Source organism: Halichoerus grypus, chromosome 4, assembly GCF_964656455.1.
Source record: "Halichoerus grypus chromosome 4, mHalGry1.hap1.1, whole genome shotgun sequence".
In the NCBI taxonomy this organism is placed as follows: Eukaryota; Metazoa; Chordata; class Mammalia; order Carnivora; family Phocidae; genus Halichoerus; species Halichoerus grypus.
Window position 1 is genome coordinate 110,353,391 of NC_135715.1, and position 22,063 is coordinate 110,375,453.

At 43.8% G+C, this 22,063-nt stretch overlaps 1 protein-coding gene and 2 long non-coding RNA genes across 32 annotated transcripts in view; 2 read left to right on the top strand and 1 right to left on the bottom strand.

Annotated features, from left to right (window-relative positions):
• The window catches only part of ZEB2 (zinc finger E-box binding homeobox 2), a 130,361-nt gene extending 119,146 nt beyond the window's left edge, over positions 1-11,215 (bottom strand). For 2 of the 3 annotated variants that reach the window (XM_078070757.1, XM_036095673.2), the window contains exons 1-2: positions 8,784-8,865; positions 8,403-8,544 (exon numbers count right to left, since the gene is read on the bottom strand). In XM_078070757.1, the coding sequence (XP_077926883.1) occupies positions 8,403-8,544; positions 8,784-8,801 (160 nt within the window). In that variant the 5' untranslated portion in view covers positions 8,802-8,865. Of the gene's footprint in view, positions 1-8,402; positions 8,545-8,783; positions 8,866-11,096 lie in introns of those variants that run through there. The other variant, XM_078070758.1, reaches the window with a different exon arrangement.
• On the top strand, positions 8,818-11,525 carry LOC118537905 (uncharacterized). 2 transcript variants are annotated; one of them, XR_013447127.1, is made up of 3 exons: positions 8,818-8,912; positions 9,360-9,727; positions 11,117-11,525. It is a non-coding gene; the product is annotated as an uncharacterized LOC118537905 (long non-coding RNA). The 2 variants fall into 2 exon arrangements; XR_013447128.1 differs by lacking the exon at positions 8,818-8,912 and having other exon boundaries at positions 9,590-9,727; positions 11,117-11,267; positions 11,372-11,525.
• Positions 11,526-15,028: 3,503 nt separating this feature from the next.
• LOC118537906 (uncharacterized) overlaps positions 15,029-22,063 on the top strand; it is a 50,053-nt gene continuing 43,018 nt past the window's right edge. For 6 of the 27 annotated variants that reach the window (XR_013447112.1, XR_013447114.1, XR_013447100.1 and 3 more), the window contains exons 1-3: positions 15,765-16,205; positions 16,478-16,624; positions 17,296-17,350. This is a non-coding gene — a long non-coding RNA (uncharacterized LOC118537906). The other 21 variants (XR_013447109.1, XR_013447123.1, XR_013447119.1 and 18 more) reach the window with 16 other exon arrangements.

Here is a 22,063-nt window from a genome sequence, read left to right on the forward strand (position 1 = left end):
ACCACCATTTGGAGGGCTTATGAGCAATGTAAGTCCACCTCATCTAATTAAACCACATTGTTTTAAAAGCTTGAACAGTTTTCATGTCTATAAGACTTGTCTGAATAATAAACTGCTAGAACCAGAATTCTGGGTGTCTTTGGAGAGCCAGGATTTTATCTGCTGAGTGCAAAGGGCCAGGCATTCAAAGAGTTAAAGAGTGTTCCCGCATTGCTGGGTAGGTTAATATCACAGCTGCCTGGTAAAGCATTATCCCGGTACCTCACTTAACAAAAGCCTCCTTTTGCAAACAGACTCCCACTTTCTCCCCAAGTGTCCAAAGGTGTTTACTGAAGTAAATCTGCCTAAATCCTTCATTGCTTGGGTCATGGGGGTGGATAGGAGGGGTGGAAGGTGTAGGGATAATCTCTTTTTGTAAATTCTGTAAATCTTCTGGGAAAAAGAAAAAAAAAATCAGGAATCTGTGTCACATGCTCGTGTACAACTTCTAATATCTCCGCTAGTTTTACTCTTATAAGTGAAATCCGCACAATGGCTATCAGAAAAGCCCCCATTTCCAATTATTCACTCTGCTGTTTGAAGCGATTGCACTTCTAAACTTGTGTGTGTGTGAGCGTGCGCGCGCGCGCACGCGCATTATGTGCTTAATCTAATTGTTGAAAAACTGTTGGTATCTAAAAGTGGTTTCAGAAAGGAAAAAAAAAAAGACAAGACAGTTTAGGAGCAAGATAATGTAGCTGAAAAGTTGTCACGAGAGGTTTCTGCTCTTGCTGTGGTCTCATTCCGATACCATTAACTGCATGTTACTTTTGCATGTTGAAAATGGAGGCAAATAACACAGTAAAACCTGACAGGTCCGCCTGCGAGGGTTTAAACAGTTCCCAGTAAGAAGGAGCCCTTGAGGCATAAACTTTCTCTCTGAGGAGAACATGAATACCACCAACCCCTCCCTACAAATCTTGAAGCATCCAGTTTGAGATACAAAAAGGCTGTCATCTCACAAATGTTAAACATACTAAAAAAATCTGAAAAAAAAGTATGGAGAAGGTGTGAAAAACGTGGCACTTTACAGCCCTCAAAGCTTTTTAAAATAGAACAACTTTTCCCCCTAAAATTCTTTTCAGAGAATTTTTTTTTTCCTTTTTGGCTCATTTGAGAGTTTCTTTCTTGGCTTTTTTCCCCTTTCATTTGAAAATATGAATTATCATAAAAAGTCAGGGGAAAAAATGGGAAAGTCTTTTCCAGTTTTCCTGAAGATTTATCAGTGTGTTCAGGCTGGGTGTAAGCACTTCTCCCTTTTTCTCTGGGCCAGACACCCATCACTGAAACCAGAGCGGGGCCTTGGGAGACTTTATCCCTTCTCTCCTCCAGAGCAGTCTCCAGCTGCGGCAACTGCCCCCCCTCAACCCCCCCCCAAGTGCCCTCACCTCCCTGGTCTGATGATAAACAATAAGTAAAGCCAAATAGTAGGCAGCACTTGAGAGTGGGAAGTCCACACACCTGACCCCAAGTCTAACAGGCTTCTGAGGGAGAATTTGATCCCTCTCTGACACTTTTTACCTCAAGTGTTGAGCGGGTGGCCATGAATAGTACAGACATGCCATCTTGTAACACTATATGCCTGTCAGGAGGGACAGGGCCTGGTCAAGCATCAACTATATAAGGCTGGTAACTAGGGAAAGCCCAACAAACAGCCACAAACACCTAAGTTATTTTACTCAGCTACTACCCTCTGCCTCTCTCCTCTTCTCTCTCCTCTCTCCTCTCTCTCTCTTTCTTTTCATCTTGGCTTTCTGTGGCAGAATGCAAATGGAGCCTGCCGGCGGTGAAAGGGCTGAATTGTGATTAAGAAGAAGAAGAGCTCCTTTCTTTGTTCTCCCCTCAGGGGATGTTTACTGGGAGAGACACAGCGGATCAGATATGAAAGGCATTCAGGTCAGCATTGATGTGAGCGAAAGTGAAATCATACCTAAGGCATTCAAAAGACCGCCGTGTCAGGGGTTCAGCTAACGGTGCAGCTACTGTGCGTGTCTTCCCGGAGAGGCAAAAATCTTTTCACAGACTGGCAATTTTTTCTCCCTAATTCACTACAAAATTATAAAAGTTTCCCCACCCTATTTATCTCCTACCAGATGACACAAGAGTTAGTATTTTATCTCCTTATGGACCACACGCGAAATTAGACCAACTTCTAATAACTGTATTACCTTAGTGAACCAGCAAGGCACCATCTGAACTGTGAAATCTTTCTTTTTTAAGCAGATGTATTCATGTGTGATACATATATGCATAATATGTAGGGGAGAACTGAATGAAGAGAAAAGCCAAAAGCACACACATGGATGGCTTTTCCTCTCACTTTTCTCAGAGGAAACACAAGACAACACACACACACGCGCGCGCACACGCGCACACACACATAGTATAAAAACAGTACAGAACACCTTAAAACGAAATTCTTTATTTACTTTGTAACTACTAGTTACACTTTTCCTGAGAGTTTTCACTCTGACAGGACTGTCACCCAAGATAAAAGTATTTGGCACATAGCTATTAAGGCAAAGACTTCCATAGAGTCTGCTGATTATTACTGCTTTCCTTTTAAAAAATGCTGCATGAAGAAATACTTGGATCTTACTTTTTAAAAGTTTACACTCCCCACAGCCCAAATAGTCATTCAATAGATTTTCCAAGTGGTAAGCTGATGCTGTTGGTATAAACAGAGCTATGTAAATATATACAAAATTCACAAATCACAGCAAACATACAAATAATAGGGAGGTGCCTAGATGTTTCAAGGCTTAAAAATGAAAAGGAAAATCACATTTCATCTTCTGATTGCTAAAGAAAGAAAAGAAATGGGGGGGGGAATAGGGCTATATTTATTGGTTTTAAATCATCCTTCCCTCTGCTCTGCATTATTTTTTCAACCTTCACGTCTTGGCTAAAAAGCATATTTGGGCTTATGTTAACATCTGCTTTTGTGGTGACATTTAATTCTGTATATTTTCAACTAGTGTTTCTGCATCACAGATTTTCCTCCTTTATCTCTTTGCTCTAAAAAGACAACCAAAGAGCAATCAAAAAGGTGTCTGACTTGGCCATTCAGACAATTGCCCCCTTGTGGGAATGCGGGAATGAATGGTACAGTGGACACCCCAGCACCATTGACGTTATAAACATGTAAATGAAACACATTAGGGCAGACAATCAATTGTCTGTGAGCATTGCAAACCTGCACTCCCTCTCTCTGTGACAGGCACAAAATAGTGTCTACCTTGGGAAGCCACGGTGCTGGAGAGGAAAAGGACAAAGAGTTCCCTTTCACACAGAAGAAAATGCACCTTAAAAGCCTTGGAAGAATGCAGATGACAAAAACTGTTGTAAGGAAAAGAATCTCCCACATCTTAGAAGAAACGCGGCACTGCTAGAGAGCTAACAACACCGCCCTTTCCTACCTTCTGGGGAGACATACATTTCTCCAAGGAAATATTCTTAATACGGCATTAGGGTGTTTGATAACCTCTTGGAATTTTCTTTACTTTGAGCAAATTAAGCAAGCAAGAAAGGAAGCATCGGATACATATGACATAGCAGTTTAGCAGGGAACTTTAATCTTGGCTTTATTCGTATTTGGAAATAAATGCTTAAAGACGTGAATTTATTTTTATTTGGCAACAGAGTAACAATGTAAAGTTTAAAATCCTTAGCCCACCCTTACCCCTGGTGGAGCATCACACTATGGGTGCCAGCAGACTAGTGGCTCTGCTACGAAGGAAGGCATGTTCTACCCCAACTGACTTAGTGTTTCCAAACCTAAATAAAACAAATAGATCAGTCTAGATACACAGCCCCCAGTCTTGTGTGTGTGCAGCGTGACGAAACTTGCAGAAGCTCTCCACAGAGAGAAAAGGATGGAGATGGATATCTCTGGAGCGCCCTCAGAACTGGTACCTGCCACACAAACTGCCTCTGAGTGCTTTGAGAATCAGCAAAACAGGCTCCCTATAAACTCATCAACTTTATGAAGAAAGCTACTTGCAAAAGATTTCTCCACTTGCAAAGATAACGAAGTCTGAAGCGACTGTAATCCGAAGGAAACTTCCCTGCCTCAGTGTGTACTAAGGGGCTCTGGCTCCGGGCTGCCCCATCCCAACTTCACCTCTCGGAGAGGAGAGTCAGGAGCCACATCCTGAAGAAGGGGCAGAATGCATTTCTTGTCCTTTTTATGTAAGCATCTCTGAAACGGAAGCAACTTCTCCGTCCTCTAAGCATCACCACCAGCGCCTCCACTCCCTTTAAGGAAGTGGTAAGGAGAGAGGGCTTATCTTAAAAAAGGATAATCATGTCTGCTCATCTGCTTGTTTCTCCCCTAGGGTCCAGAGCCCTGAACACATCCAACTTTATCCCTTTTCTTTTACCACTGGAAATCAGAGACCAAAGGCATTTGTAAAAATCTTCCCCACTCCCCCCACACAATCCCCAACCCTTTAGCTGAAAGTTTGAAGAAAAATCAAATTTAACTTTTCTGTCTTTCTTCCATTTCCCTTTCCCCTCCACTCCGAATTCAGTTTTCATCTAAAAGACAACTTCATTCCCTTTTCTGAAGCAAGCAGTTTCCGGGTTTGATTTTGGTTACAACCTGCATGTATGTGTGCGATTTTTCAGAGGCTGATGCTGGAAGGCAATGGGCTGGGGAGGCTGGCCCATCTTCCCAGGCTCCACAGGATGCCGGAGGGAACCAGGAGCATCCCCAGGAGCCGAGCCCGAATCAAGGGGCTAAAGCAACAAACTTTGCAAGTTACAACCGGGCCGCCAGTGGCAGGCAACAGCCGGGCATCTCCCCGCTCCAAGTGCTCATTTCTGACTCCAAGGCTGTGTGGAGATAGTGGGGTATAATCAGGGGAATGGAAAAGGGGGGGGCTGGGTTTTCCCCCTCTCTCCAGCTTCAGTGAAAGTGTTACAAAGTGAGTCAGGCGACTGAAGATCATCTGACTGAACTTTCTTGAAACCGACACACATTCTTGTCTGCCGGCAACTTGCTTTTTGCCTCCTTCCCCCTCACCCCTCTCCCCCTTTCCTCCTGCACATCTTACTTTCTGGGAAGAGATTTCATCCTTTCCATGTGGGGGAAAGGGGACTGTCAGCTATGGATTAACTTGGCCCTGGCACTGTCTTTGCCAAGCATCTTGCTGGTCTGAGAATCTTGAAGGCTGGGTTTTAGATTCTTGTTTCTCTCTTTGCACATTTATTTCCCTCAAACTGCCTCCTTCTCCTTCGCTTTTTAATAATTGTATACAGCATCGTCTTCTAACCCACATTCTTGACCAGCCTTTCAAACACACACACACACACATACACACACACACACACAGACACAACTGCTTTACATGTTTTTTCTTCTTGTCGCCTTCCTCTATATATACGTTGTTGACTTCATTAAAATTATATAAAGTGCCATTCTAGTTTCCTGGATGACCATTTTTCTTTTTCTTTTTCTTGCAGCTTCTTACTTCTGTGATTAGTATTGCCATTATTCCTTTCCAGGAATTTCTATATGATTTTGATAAGCATCATCATATTTAGTGTTATCAGCAAAGACACAAGCTCAAAAGTGACATCTTTTCCATGAATCCAGGAAAGAAGAAAAATCCACTCAGTTCAGATAAATCCTGGCAATCCCCAAAGGGAAAGGCATTGGATATGTGCTTGATGAGAAAGAAAATGAAAAAGGGGGAAGAAAACTCTTCTACCTGCTTCTCAAAACCAGGGCATTGCTCAGTCAGATTAAACCTGAAGAAAAACACTGACAAGTAACCAATTCACAGCATGTTTTTCACAGATTATTTGGAAAAAGAGACAGGTAATAGTCAAAGTTAGAGAAGCTGTAAGCAATGGACAGGCTTGTTGTTAAGTGTGCAAGGTCTGAGGTAAATGCCTTAAAAAATGTGCAATTCAACTTTCCATTTCGGAGTGTTGAGGCTTCTCCCAAGTCAGTGGCTGGGCGGAGGGGAAATGGTTGCGGGGTCCAGGGCTGAGCACCTCCCTGGCACTCTGTTTCACCTGCGAAGCCCCCAGCAGGCCTCCCTCTCCACCAACCCCACCCCTCAGGGTTCCCAGGGAGCTTGGAGCCTTCTCTTTCCCCAGACCTGGGCTCTGGCCTGACCTCACTGCCGGGGCCAGGCTGGTCAGCAGTGGCAAAATCCCGAAGGGGGTGGGAGGAGGCAGGAAAGCAGAAACAAACATTCTAAATAGTCTCTTCTGCAAAAGAACACTTCTGGGAACCTTGCTTTATATCTCTTTCTCTTTTTTTTTCTCTCTCTCTCTCTCAAAAAAATGACTGTTTAACATAAGAAAAAAAAGCCTCCTTGACACAAAGCTTTTGTTATCCAGTTGATCAGCACCGTGCTTTAGATACTTGTAAGAGGGGGGAAAAAAGCCCCACAACAGACATTGATTTTAGAAAATCAATAACCAACATTTAATAAAAGGAACAGAGGAAACACAAGAGAGGAGAGGGGGACATTAGGTATAATTTTAGTGTCTACTAAATTACCCAGAGATGGGGAAGGGGAGGTCTCCTGTGTAAGGACCACCTTAAATAATGCCAGATTCCAGAATGAAGAAAAAATTGAATTAAGGGAGAGAGACAGAGAGACAGAGAGAGAGGGAGAAAGAGAGGAGAGACTGACTTAAAAAGAGGCAGCCTCAACTGGATCTTGGGGAAGCAGCTCGGAATATATTATTGTACTTTTTTTTTTTTTTTGTAATACTAAGCCAAGCAAATAGATCAAAGGCAGCACAAAGGGAAAAGGCAGGATAACGTAACGAACAGTTTCTGACCAAAATTCCTCTATCACTCCCCCATATGGCTCGACACCTCCACCACAACAAGCAAAAGATACACACACACACACACACACACACACACACACACAACACACAACCTAGAGAGACAGAGACAGAGAAGCATCATTTGTCTCTAATCAAAATTCTCTCGTCTTTGTGTTTTCTCTCTCTCCAGCACCCCACACTGCGCCCCCAGCCGCCCCCTCCCTGCGCCGCGCAGCTCCGGGGCAGGCCGGGGGCGCGCACAATTGTCCTCTCTAGAGGAAAGTTGCTCCAAGTGGGCCGGGCGGTCCCCGCGAGGTGCGGGCTGGGTTTGCGGGAGGCCGGAGGCCGGGCCGGCGCCGCGTCCCCACGTCCAGCTCAGGAGCGTCAACGCGGCCCCGTGCCGGGTGATCAAGCTGAGATCGAGGGGAGCGAGAAGTTTCCTTTCCCAGTCTGAGCTGGCGCTAGTTCGCTTGTTTGTTTTGGGGGGTTGGTTTTTCTTTTTAAACTCAGTATCCTCTGTCAGCTCCCCCCCAGCACCCTCTCTGGTCCCCAGCTCTCTCCCCTCCCCCAGGCGCCTTCTGCGCTCTTGCCAATCACTTTTCTCTTTTATTCCCACGATTTTGTTCGGGGGTAATACCTAGGGGGGTCGATCTCTCTCTGTCTCTCTGTTTCTCTCTCTTTCCTTTACTTCATCCCTTCTCTGCCTCTCGCCAAGATAGACCTTATTAACAGTCACCCTTTTAATCTCCCACCTCTGGTCTGTGTGTCCCCCTCTCACCCCCATCTCCTTCCTCCTTCCTGACTCAGCTTGGATAACGGGCTCCTCCTGATCATGTAGAAACTGCCCAGAAAAGTCTCCCTGCTCTCTTCGACCCCTCCAGTCCCCGGCGTGGGGCCAGAGCCCGCTGGAGAAGAGCCACCCACCCCCGAGCCCGCACGGACCCTGCCGGACCCCGCGCAGGGCCGGCCGAGTCCCTCCCACCCGAGGTCCGGGCGCGCCCGGCCGGGCCCCGCTGCTCGCGGACCGTTACTTGGCGTACGGAGAGGCGGCCGCGAGACTCCGGCAAGAAACTTTAAGCCGTGCGGAGGCACAGCCCCAGGCCCCCTCTCCCGCCCTCGCAGTTCCTCTGCCACCCCCGCCCCCGCCCCGGGATCCTGCACGACCCGGCGCCCGGGCCCCCGCCCTGCCCTTGCCGGACACTCCCGCAGCCCGGCCGGGGACCCGGCGGACCGGGCGCTAGCGGAGCGAAAGGCGGAGGCAGCGGGAGGGCGGAGGCGGGGGCACGAGGGGGCGGCGGGGGTGGGGGCGCGGGGCCCCCGCCGGACCCCAGCGCTCTGAGCCCCCCCGGCGCCCCCCGCTCACTTTGCCCGGCACTTCCCCAACTCCCCGGGTCCAGCCGCCGCGCGCGCAGGGCTCCGGCGCCGGCCACGGAGAGAGGCTCGCCCGCGAGCCCTGGGCGCCGCCGCCGCCGCCGCCGCCTCGGTTCCCTTTCCCTTTCCCCCTCCTTCTCCCTGGGTCTCTGAGCCGCGGAGTGGCCCGGAAAAGTTTGGTTCGGGCCGCTTCTTACCGTTTTTCCTCCTGGGATTGGCTTGTTTGCGCCTCTTGCACCGGGGGCCATCCGCCATGATCGGCTGCTTCATTGATAAGAGCGGATCAGATGGCAGTTCGCATGGACTCGGCGCCCTGCTTCGGCAGCACGCAGGCTCGATCTAGCAACCAAACACAGCGACAATGTGGGCATCGCCCGCGCCCATTGAAACGCGCGCGGGCCGCCCAGGGGAGCCGGGCCAGGGCCCCAGCGAGCACCCATCCGCGCCCCCCAACGCCAAAGCGAAACTTCGGCGGCCCCCTCCCCGCCCCCTACCCCCAGCCTTGGCCCCGAGGCGCTTTGTGTTTGTTACTGTTTGGTGTGTTGCACCCGCGAGGGGATCAGAGAGACAAGAATTACATCTTCAAAATGAGTCATAACTCCTGACCGTATGAGGGAATGCACACGGCGGTACAGTAAGGCTGCTTGACTCAGGGCTAGGCGGACCCTTTCCTCGGAAAAGTCCTCAGCCCGGCTCGGGAACTTGGGGTGAGGCGAGGCTTTCTTTCACTCTCATCTTGTCTCACCCCCCCCAACCCCATTCCCCAGAGGAAACAAACAAACAAACAACGCGAAACAGCCCCCGGATGAAGCACACTCGGGCAAATTGATAATAGTAATTATAGGAAGCCCACTCGCCCCGCGCCCCCTCCCCTCCCCTTTTGGAGTTTATCGAGGCACTGTCTCTGCCTCCCCCCAGTCCCCCGCCCCCAAATTAAGATTTCCCGTTTCACGCCGAAATAAGAAGTATAATTATAAGCCTCTTTGGACACTGTCGCTTCCCACCCCCCCTCCCCCCCCCCCGCCACTTTGACAATATTTACTTAAGTATTTTCCCCCACCTCATTCACACACATGCTTCCCTACACTGGTTCCCTTAAATAGTTCCAGTAGAATTTTTTTTTTTTTTTTTTTTTTTTTTTTTATCCCCTCAAGAAAGGAAAGAGAAAGTCCAACCGCTACGGCAATACTTTTAAGCTCTACTAAATGATCGTATCCTTTCTGGCTTCGAAACTTTTGTACCTAAAAATCGAGAGAGGCGCTGCATTTTTTCAGCTGAAACTGTCAAAACTTGGAGAAGGGGAACCTCGGAGGCAGGCAGGAGAGGAGGAGAATCCCGAAACTCGGTGGAGGTTGGGAAGATGCTGTGCCTCGAGGATTAGTTTAAACAGGGGCTATAAAAGATGTAACAGATGCAAACTGTAACACAAGGGCCATTAACCCTTTCTCTGCCGAACACACTTAGTCCCCACGCCCCGCACCTATTGTCTCCTGTGCTCGAAGCTTTGCAGAAAACCTGGAAAGTGAGTATCAGTTTCCACACATTTGCTGAGAGGGGTGGGGGGGGGGTGGGCAGAGAGAAGGGGAAGTGGATGATTTAGAAAGCACCTTGAATTTAACCTAGGCATAGTGGGTGACTTTTAAGTTTGACACATTTTGTCATTTCTTGGCTCTCCTATTGATTGTAAATTGTTGGGAAAAATCCTGAAATAAGGAAATGGTCACACAAGTGTCTGGGATGAAACAGCTGGCCTGTCTGTATTCATGCTGAGACTTACACACGATTGCATATAAATACATGTTTAATAAAGTAAGCTGCTAGTTTTATGAGCATGTGTGTGTGTGAGGGACAGATAGAGCATTTGTGCTGTAAACTTTATCTTTGCCTGTTATTTCTAACTCTGGAGTTAGTAATCTTGCCTTCATCATTAGAGGGGGAGCATGTAAAATATATAAGTAGGTGGGAGATAAACACATTCATGTTAGCCGGGCTCATCACTGTTCCTGGGAACTCCAGCTATCTCTCTCGACTTTTCAGTGCCAAAGTATGGAATGGGATATGTGTGTGCATGTGTCTCCTGTTAAATCCATGTCTATAATACTTTGCCATTTAAAATACAATTTCAAAAGTTATCCTTAATTTAAAACTCTGATATCCTGACAGCAGCTTTCTTCCCAGCTGTAGTGACCCCCCCCCCCCATACACACACTTTGGTAAACGACTCAAGTTCCATGAGGACTTTCACTTCTTTATTTATCATCACAGAAGTGAGGTGTTACTTCACATACATACACACACAAAGAATAAAATAAAGAAATGAAACTCGCTAAGCAGACAAAAACAGGCAACTTTCTGCTTAGAAAACAGCCTTCTCCGGTGGGAGAGGATGCACTGCCATATCTAAGAGAAAGACTTGCCCCTGAATTTGGTAGGTTTGTATCGATCAAGTTTTGTAATTATTAACAGGTATTTGCCAAGTTTTAATTGCTGAATACAATGAACTGGAACTAGATGCAAAAATAGAGCAGAATCTCTCCCCTTGAAGAGTTTTCATTCCACCATGTAGTTCTCAATAAAACTTTTCCTAGGCTGGGTAGCAAAAGGCACCTTTGGTTACCTGAATGGACAGGTACAGGGCAAATTATTTGGGGGAGGAAAAAGGAGAGAAAAGGAAGGAGAGAGAGCGGGAGTGCCAGAGAAATCGAAGAAGTCACTCTTGGGGAAAGCTTGCCATAAAGGAGCTAAACCCACCTGAAATTCCTGCCCACAGACACTCCTTCTCACTTCAGACTCACATCCCCACTTAAAAGGAGAAAAATCATAAAAGGAGGGTGGAGGATGACCATACAAAAAAAGAATAAAAAGAGAGAAAAGGGGAAAAAAAAACCTACCTGCGAAGTCTTGTTTGTAGTTTTGGCCAGAAATGGTGAGAAGAAAAAGCATGAAGAAGCCGCGAAGTGTGGGGGAGAAAAAGGTGGAAGCGAAGAAACAGCTCCCGGAGCAAACTGTACAAAACCTCGCCAAGAGTGTCGGGAGGCAGGACCGTTATTCCTGCGGAGCAGGTTAGAACTGATCTCTTTCGGCCACTCCAGGAAACACAAACCTGGGGACGGACTGACGTGTTACGCCTCTTCTAATGACATTTTTTTCTTTTTCTTTTCTGTAGGAGAGAGAGGAGAGACCCTGAAACACGCGCCACCTATCTTTGTGGGGAGGGATAATTGAAGCGCCCTGAGCGTGAGCATCATGTGAAAACGTGATCGCCAAGTTTCTCTCTGGGAAAGGATCTGGGATAGATTATACCTTGAAGTCTCCGCAAACGCTTTAGTGGAAGAAATGAAATTCCACCTCCCTCCCTTCCTCTCTCCCTCCCTCTCGCCTCCCTCCCTCCCTCCCTTCTCCACGCCCCCCCCCCCCCCCCCCCCCCCGTCAAGCCTTTGGCATCATTATCCCCATCACTAAATCCTACAGAGTACAGGGCGGAAAACGGTGCACACCATTCACAGAACTGGAGAACTCTAAGGGGCGAAAGTTAAAGGGAAAGATCCCGGGTCCTCAATCCAGATCGCTTCTTCTTCTCATACAGATATTTCTAATGACCAGATTTGAGATGAACATTAAGTTGTGTGGATTTCTCAGCACGTCTTCTGGAACTAAATTCTTTGCCTTTTTTCTTATTTATTTATTTTTTCCTTTTTAGATGGCAGAGCCAGAAAAAAAAAAAATGCTGCATGTGAACTGCATCTTAGGGTGTGTGTGTTGGGGTGTGTGTATGATGAATTTCTGGATTGGATCCCAATACTAAAAAGTAGTTTGGCATTTTAAAAAAGGGTCTCTAAGTAAATTAACATAGAGCGCTGGGTTGACTGATCTCTGAATCTCTCTACATTCAGGGAGACCTCACTACAAAGTGAGGGAGTGTGTGTAGGAGGAAAAGGAGAAAGGCCATAGAGGAACTTAGCAGGAAAGGAAGAGCATGATATTAAACGGCATGGGGTCTAAGTTTTGGAGTATATATTTTTTTGATATTGCAATTAAAGTAAAATTAAAAAGAAAAGACTCCACCTTTGCTCTGAAGGGATTGGTTATGTAAATATGGAAGGGATTTCCTGGAGAATACAGCTTTCTACTGTATGGTTAATTAAATAATCACTCAAAAGCTTCCAACGTGACGCTTCTGTCGTAATCCAATCAGGTTACATAGGTCCTAAACAAGAAAGATATTTTCCACATCTGGAAGTCAGCAATTTAGCAAGTACTGCACATTATTAACCAATTCAGAGCCCACTTCCCAGGGGAATTTTTTTTGAAGTTTAAGTGTTCTTAACCAATGCTCTGCTGTTTTGTTAATCAAAAAGCTGGTTTACACTGCACGTAATTGGAACTAATATAGAAGTAAATAAAGACAGCCAAATTTGAGGATGCTGAGCACAGGCATTTATCGGAAAGGGAAGAAATTTCTTAGCCTCCAATGGTTCAGGCTCAATTTCTTAAAGCACTGAGACTTTTTTTTTTTTTTTTTTAAGAGTGAAAGTGCTTGAGAACCTCAGAGCACAAATAAACTTCCAGTCCCACAGCCTTTGGACTTCCTTGCAAAGGTAAAGGTGGAGGTGTCAAGAGGACTAAACAACCTCACGCCAGCTTTTCTGCTTTAATATTGTTAGTGTCACAGCCCCCTGTTTTCAGTCTGATGAAATCTGAAACAGATAACACCCTGATCCAACACTAGACTTTTACTTATATTAAGATAAACTGCTTTGAATTGTGCTTTGAATGTGTGCCTAAAGCAAGACTTTGAATGTAGGAGTCACTTGCAATTGCACTCAGAGGAGGAAAAAGCCACCACATGGGTTGCCACATCCATACTCCCAGAGGTGCATGTCTTTGTATTTTGTATATTGGGGGCGGGGTGGGGGGCAATAGCCATCCAGCATGACCGCAGCCTCTTCTTACTTTAAGATGCAAAAAAGTAAATTTTCACCGTGGTTTACAGACTTACCTCTCTCCCAACTTGAGTAATACAATGAGAATAACTAGATAAATTAATCTTCTTCCCTACACCATTACAGATAATTTACCTATAGAAGAGGAGCATTCAAGATCATCAGTCTAAAAGTTAATTATAAAAAAGGAAAATTAATGATTTCCAATATGGGTCAGACATATTTTAAATTTTATGTTTTACATTACTTTTAATAGTATATATTTATATTAAATATATGTATGACTTATCAAATCCTCCTCTATTTCTCTCTATTGTTAATGTCCTTTTTTTCTTCCTCTTCCCACTTTCCTTCCTTTTTATTAAAAAAAAATGGAATCCAGCTTTCTCCAGAAGTTTGCTTTTCAGCCTCCCCACTTCCATTCCCATGGAAGAAGGATCCCATTGCAAGGAATGATTGCAAGAAGACCCCACTGTATTAGCCCAGGTAGTCTTTGGATGCTTACAGTCTCACACACACACTCACAGGCAAAACCTCAGGTCAAAGGATCCAGGGAAGGGCTAACAAATCACTTGTCTTTATTATGTATATTAGTGTCAGGTTACTTAGGATCTGGCTTAAAGAAAAAAAAGAGAGAGAGAGAGACTCAAATATTTCCATTAAAAACACCTAATCATCTGATTACTCTGGGCTCAGTAATTGTTGAAGTGGCAGGAGGCAGCCCCAACACTTAGGACTGGGAGTTCCGACTTTCAAGTATTTGATTTGGGGTAAAAAAGCAATCTTTTAGGGTCCCATTAAGGTGTATGTTTGGATGATGGCAAGGGAAGGGTCTCTGAGAGGGGTGAGCGCGCGCGTATGTTGCCCCCCGCCCCTGCCTGGCACGCCCCTGGCACTCCCCTCCTCATTTGACCGAGAGTTCCCACCAACGCAGAGGCGGTGAGATCGGAGGAAGCCGAATATAAATTTGTTCCGAACACTCCCTTAGTCCGAAGGCCAGGTCGGGGACAATGGGGATCGTGGGATCAGCGGGATGCATGAGCGCAGGGCGCAGGGAAAAGTCGAGAGAGGACTGGTGCTTTCGGCTCCTCACACAGCAAAACAAGTCCTGCAAATGAATCGCTCCTTCCCGATCTTTCTTTCCCATTAATAATCCATTTCGAGATTAGCGCAGACGAAGGGGATTAAAACAACAGATACAAGTAAATGCGAAATAATATCGCAATCGACGTTGGAGGGAGAAAAAAAATTCTTTAGGGTTTCTTTGAGTAAAATAAACTGCCTCCCTCAGGCTTCCCTCCACCCAGGCAGGGTAAGAAGATGCACTTTTGTTTTCCAATTTCCTTCAGCCAGGATCTGGTGCCTGTCCCCCCATTCACCTCTCAGTGGGTCAATTTCCCCAACTTTCACAGCAGTTCGCCCCCCCTCCACCCCCCCCCCCCGCGCCAGCCCCCAACTCCGCTTGCCGGCCCAGAAGCCCAAAGAGATACAATGTTTCTGCTCTTGAACACACAGGCTGTAGAAGGAATTCGAATTTGGCCCAGCTAATGAATTTTTTTTTTTTATATAGAAAATTCTTTTTATTTTGTTCAATGTGGAGAAAATAAAAAAAAAGGAACCTATTCTCGTTTTGAAACGGAATTGATCTTTCATCTAGAGGAATTATTTCAACCCTGTGTTGTTACGCAGGAGGTGGGCAACTTCTTTTAGAGTTGCAAGCAAAGGGTGATAAGGGAGACCCCTGGATTGGGGTGTGTGTGGAGGGGGTGGGGGCGGCAGGGGTCCAAGCCAAGCCAAACGGTTTTCTCACGTGCAAACTTGCAATCCAATCCATTCGGAGTTGAGCCGAGGATAGGAGGGGGAAATCTATTTAAAAAAAAAAATCAGGAGCATCTCTCTGAGAAACCCTTTTAAACAAAATCAAAACAGGACCAGAGAACCTCAGACCGACCCTAACATCCCTGCTGTGAGGCCCGCGGGCTGTGGAATCACGCACGTCACCTGGCCCCAGCAGGGCGGCCAGCTGAGGGGTTCTTTTTATTTTATTTTCCTTTATTTTTTGAAGTTAAGGCTGAATCTGGGCTTCAGTGCTTTTGCCAACGTCTCCACTGACAGGAACCAGCAAACTTCAGGACTCAAATGAGCGTCTTAATTTATTGATGCAAAACAGGTCTGCTTGTCGCCCCCAATTCTCGGCGCGCTCGGTCCCCCACGCCCCCAGCTTCGGTCCCTCCATTCGATCTCAGGGTAAGGCCCCGCCGCACAGGCGGAGGAGCACGTGGGGGGGGGGTTGTCCGTCTCCGCTCGCCCGCCCTCCCCAGACCTGTACCGCCCGGGAACCCCGCGACCCCCACCCCGCCGCCGGGTCAGCTGACCTGGGTCGCTAGCTAGCCGGCTCCCCGCCCGCCGCCCTGTTTCCGGTCCCCGGGGTCCGCGAGCTGCGCGAGGAGCCGGAGCGGCCGCAGCCGGGAGGTGATGCTGGGGGCTGATTACCATGAGAAAGGCTGTGCCTGGAAAAGCCTCCTCCACGCGACTGTCAATCTCTCCAAGGGAGGGGGGGGGCGGGGACGGAAAGGGGCCCTGTAGGAGTCACCAGAAAACTTGGAGTAAGTTGGATGCGACGCAGGCCCGAGGAGGTGGCTTTCGCCTCAACTTGGAAGGCTGTGGCGTTAAGGGCGCGGACGCCAGCAGCCTCGCCAGGGAATTAAAAACCCCAAAGCCTTTCTTTCCTCCCTCCCTCTTGCCCTCCTGTCAGCCCTCCCTGCCCTTTATCCTTATTTTCTTGAAATTCTTTCCCAATTGCATTTCCTACATTCTCCTCTCTTTTTATCTGATTATCTTCCTTTGCAATCTCTTGTTTTGTTTCTTAGCATCCTCTCTCTTTCTCGCTCCCGCTCTGATTCTTTTGTGCCTCCTTTAGGTGTCCAGATTTATCATTTAGTTTTGAAAACACAGTGTTTAATATGTAATTAATCTACCAGCAGGAGGTCAGGGACGCCTTAACTAAAATAACTCCCTGGGTCATCAGAGAGCAAGTTCACCAGGTGTCAGTGAAAAGTAAATCGTAATCATAAATATTAATCAATATCTTAGTAATCAAATGGCTTCTTATTCTCAATCATATCAGCTCAAACTGATTTTTTTTAAAGATATAATCTTCCTGGAAAAAAATAATAATACTTGATATAGAGAAATGATTTATAATTAAAGCAATGTGGAAAAAATTCTCATTTACAGTGATACTTTAGCAGTACTTAACAGACTTTAGAAATTATGATAAGTAATTTAAAGAAACTGAAACTGTGCTTTATCTTTTAATGTTTATTCAGAAAGCATCGTAAATTCCCAAAGCACCCTCCTCCCCAAAAAGATTGATCACTTCAGAGAGAAACATGTTTATTTTGTACTTGCTAAACAAATTCACAACTTGAGTCATTGGGTTGGTTTCTTGGCCAGGTTGCCCCATTACCTAGCAGGTGAGTGAACATGGGGCTGCAAATGTCATGAATATGGCTATGTTTTTTGTTTTCCTTATTTTTTTTGTTTTTCATTCATTTTGAGCACATTTGTGTTCACTTATTAAAATTCAGAGTTTGCACTTGTTTACAATTTGTTTACTTTGTTGCATTTTTAGAACTTGTTAGAAGTCAATTGAACATGTATATTAAGCTGCTTTTTAGGCCAAGAAAAATAAAGATGCACTAGAAAGATGCCTTTTATACTTCATAATTATTAATTGACATTTTATGATGAATAATTAATCATTTGAATAATTCTGGTATCTCTGATCTGAACACATATTTGCATATCTAATACTTAATTTTAACTTTTTTTTTTTTAAATCATTCTCTTAGGACAAAGTAACAAAGTAACATTTTAATGTAAAATTTCTCTTTAACATTTGTGTAAGTTTACTGAGTTCTATTATTCTTTCTAGATAGCCATAAAACTTCTTAACAATTTGTAAACCATTTATGTAGTAATCACAGACAAATGTGACAAAACTACAGTTACTTAGGAAAAACAATATCCTGTGTAAAGTCCATTCACTCTTCTCCCCAAATGCAGAGATACGCACTAATTATGCACCATATTTTTCTTATTGGAATTTGATCATTGAACTTTTTGGTTATGTCTATTTATACAGGTCAAAAAATGGAACATTGAGACAATGGACAAATAATTAAGACATGGTACTTAAGGTAATTTTACATTTTTTTACTTATTAATATATAGGCTGATTTAAAGTTATTTAAAAATGATCACGCAAATATATCCCTGGAATTTTTATGCCCCTGTGTCAGTCGAAGTCTGAGGTATCTATTTCTGATACTAGCAGTGCAGATTACTACCTGTATGATTACAGGCAACTTACTTTAAATGTGTTTCCTGATCAACAATGTGGGTACGCTAATAGTGTTCATTCCTTAGGGTTTTTATTGGGAATTAAATGAAGTAATACATGAAACATCATTATAATGTAGCTTTATTGTTATAATGAAAAGTTGAAAAAATAACATGGAACATACAGATCAATTAAAGACAGTATAAATTAATTTTGACTACTAAAAACTAACTTTTAGTATCATTCATAATTTTTCTATTGAGAAATGAATGCTGTGTCATTAAGTGAAGAAATAAAATGGAAAACATCATAAGATTTATGGCTGGTTTATGATTCTTTAGACCTGTTCAAGGGATGCATAGCCATAGATGTGAGTATAAATACAGTATTTCTTTATTATGTTAGTTCAGCAGTTAATTTATTGTATTTAAGATGGTCATAATTTGGTTATAAATATCAGACTTCTTTTAATCCAAGTGTATAAACTTGAAGTTTCTCATGTTTTTTAGTAACATACTGTCTTTGAGTGTAAGGGTTAAATGTGCAAAAGCTCAGAAGCGGTCTTGAGTAAGAATTGTGAGGGGAAAAAAGGCAAATTTACAAATTTGGAGACCAGGAATTTGGCTGTCAGAGCATTATTTGCTGTAAGACCATTCATAATGAACTGAACATTCCCTTTTGGAATTGTTGTTATCCTGGGGTTTGTGCTAATTCCAAGTACCTATAGTGGGGGAGAAAATCAGTTTATTAAATGGAAAATGAAATCCCTAGTCTCTTAAACATCCACAAGGCCAGATTTTCTTTTTGATGCAAAAGCTGAAAAATCGATGCAAATTTTAAGGGGAAAAAACTATTGTGATTTTTAATCCCAATACTGATGGTTTTTTGTTGTTGTTGTTTTCTTTGACTACTCAAAGCACTCCAAGTGTCCCTTAATTGTTTCCTTTCTCAGAGGATTCATTCCATACTCCTTGTAGGTCAAAACCACCAAAAGGGCCATTTGGACATCAGCTTAGGGGCTCAGAGTGCCCTGTACCTTTTTCTTTTTCCCTTTTTAAAGGGAAATGGGACCAGCAATTGTTTATACCTACAGATTGTCTGGTGACCTAGAAATAACTTCGTACCGATTTGTGGTCTTCTTTAATAGTCCTCATTTTGTTAAAAGGTCAAAATTTTAAACTTTGTACTCTGTTCAGTTCTAATTTTGCACCATTCTGGGGGTGATTTTTGGTTGTCAGAGTTTTTCAGGTGCTTAAATATAAAACCTTCCTCTCAAAAATGTTCTTCTCCATGATAATCACAACTATGCAATAATAGTAGCTAAGAAAACAACAGCAACAAAAAACTGCTTCTCTAGGCCTGGCACATTTAGATGTGACCTAGAAAGAGTTGATGACTTTCTCTAGAATTCAAGTGTCTGGTTCTGTGTGGGCCTTTGAATCTGTCAGGGCCGCCTTCATGGCCAACACCATGCACATGGGCTATCCACAATCATCTCACCTTTCGCAGATATCTTTCTGAACAACTTGTGCCCACCCACTCTGCTCACTCTATCATGATCCACTGCCAGTCTTCCTGGATGTTTGGGTTAGTACTTGTTTTTCCATGTATGGCTTATGCCTTTTGGACCTAATACTTAGGGTCATTTCTCTAGTGACAACGTTGACTCAAGTCAAGTGCTCAGGTTGAATGCTTTCTCTAGCTTTGTTGCCTGTGGCTTCACAGGTCAGTTCAGTCTTCTCTCCAGGACCTCCAACTCAGGAAAGGCTCCCATGTGTAGGTTCCTCCTAGCTTACCCTGGCTCCAGTGTTGGGCCCAAGCACAGGACAAGTTAGTGATGAAGATCATGATACAGGCATATCTGGGAATAGTTTTTATTTCTTATACAATTCTTTTATTGCTTGTTGACTGCAAACTAGACATCAGTGTATTTGACCCTAGATTCTTTATATTCTCCTCAATGATAGCATATTACAATGGCAAAGATACAGATTTTGGAATTAGATGAATTGGATTTGATTCCCTGCTTTGTGTGTACTAATTGTGTATTGAGGACAAGATATTAAACCCCTATGAATCTCATTTTAAAAATGAGCAAGAGAAGGGCACCTGGCTGACTTGGTAGATAGAACATGGGACCCTTGATTTTGGGGTTGTGAGTTTGAACCCCACGTTGGGCATAGAGATTACTTAAAAAAAAAAAGCAAAAGAATACTTAGGTTTTAGCTGATTGTGGTGAAAAAATATAACAATATATGTAAAATGTCTGATACAGGATATGCATATCAATAAATAGGAATTCCTTCTCATGAATTACCTGCAAAGTGTATGAAGTTAAATTATAAAAAAGTAGAGTAGATGTAGCATGTGTTTTAGTTATTAATTATACTATTTTAATTATTTTATTGTTATTTATTTTATGATTCTACTAAAAATTATTTAACTGGTTCTTTCATTATACAGACATTAATGTTTACTGATAGCAAAGTTAGAAAAATAACATGGAGGGGTGCCTGGGTGGCTCAGTCAGTTAAGTGTCTGACTGTTGATTTCCACTCAGGTCATGATCTTGGGGTCATGGGATTGAGCTCCACATCAGGCTCCATGCTGGGCCTGGAGTCTGGTTGGGATTCTCTCTCTCCTTCTCCTTCCGTCCCTCCCTGCTGCTCACCTGCACTCTTTCTCTATAAAGAAATAAATAAAATCTTTAAAAAAAAAGAAAAATAACACGGAATTTTTCAATTTGTAGTAGAAAAGGTGGTGGGGGTTCATGATAACAAACATTATGATACTAGCTTCTAAGATTATATATTTCACATGTCCATTTATAATTGTAAGGAAAAGGTATTTTCCCACATCGTTCTCCCTACGTGACCTGGCAAGGGAGGAAGCAGTCTCGTAGCCAGCTCAGCATGGTCAGAAAGTGTCAAAGATCCTATTTGCTCAAGGTAAAACGAAGACGGTCTTAACACTGTCCAAAGCTCTTTCCCTACTCTTACCCAGACTTTAGAGCATTGAAGGAATTGTGGAGGGGGTAGAAGGGATAGAATAGCACTGAGAAAGCTGGCCTGCGGTATCTTCTTCCTGTCCCTCAAGTTGAGTGCTGAGACATCTACTTAAAAAAAGAAAAATAAAAAAGTAAGACTATGTATATAGCACAGACATTGCTTCACTCTCTTGCCTGCAAATTTGGGAGTGGAGTTGGGTCAGCAGGCCCTGGCATGATCTACTGTGTATGTGACTTTTCTACCCTATGCCCTAGAAAGGAGGGTGTCAGGGGACGACTGGGCTGTGGACACAGGGAGCATATTGTTCCAGTGGTTCTACTACAGCGCAAACCAAGCTTCTTTCTCTCTCTCTGGAACTAACTTTGCTATACACACACACACACACACACACACACACACACACACACACAGTCTGTTCCTATTAGGCTTTTCCTTGGCCATTGTGGAACTGTAAGTATGGCTCCTGTGGGTAATTTTTCTGGGTTGAGGACAGCTGACTTACCTATTGTTCTTGGCATATGGCTAGACCCTTTGAGACAAAAGGGACAGAACAAAACTGAATGTTCACAAAAAATCTTGGCCTTTCAAAACAAGAAGGAAAAATTAAAACCTCATTCTTTTAAAGCTTAATTTGTCTATCTAGTAAATATTTGGAATTTCAGTTTAGAGAAATCAGCATGATCCTGAAGTATAGTATTACCTACCATCATCTAGAATTTATATAGGATATTGAAAAATTATTTACAATAGTTTGCCATGGTCCCTAGGTAAAGACGATTTCTACTGAGTTCTGCTTCTACTAGGGAGGGGTCTTGTGTGGCTGAGGGAAATATTCAGGATTGGGTGAAGTATGCTTGCATTTGAAATCACTTTGAACTTTGAATTTGGGGCAAAGTAACGTGTTTTATGATATTGAAGCAAAGTACCATCACTTGGAAATTTTTAATCATTGCTTCATTTAGGATCTCTAAATAGTAATTTATTTGACAAAGGAAGGTGACCTATCATTGATGTATCTTTCCCAATCCCCTAGAACAGTGCCTATTATATAGTAAATATTTGTTGTTTTTTGGTGGAATCTGCCATTCATTAAGAAGCTTTAAAGGGAAGTAAAGTGATCTCCCATTTACACTTGTAGTGGCTTGAGATAAGGCTGAGGATAGATGAGGGTAGCAGGCAGGAACCATGGACACTTAGACCCACACACCTCCTTTTTATCAAGTTATGTACCCAGTTACATTATTTAGCACAAACTGTCTTATTCCTCTTCCTCTGTATCAGTTTTACATATGGCCTAAAATAAATGAAGGAACATATGCAGAATTATGTGTATATATTTGTCTTTCTCTTTCAATGACTCTGATGAGTCTTTTCATGGTTGATTTTTACATAAATATATTAAAATTTAATAAGAGGTTTATTCCTGAAAAAGGAAAGAAAGCATAGGGAGGAAATGGACAGGACTAGTACAAGTATGGTTTGCTTACAAAGGCCAAGTGTGAAGTTGCAGTTTAGGATAAATGATCTCCTCACCTGCTAACACCACACAATAGCTAAAGAAA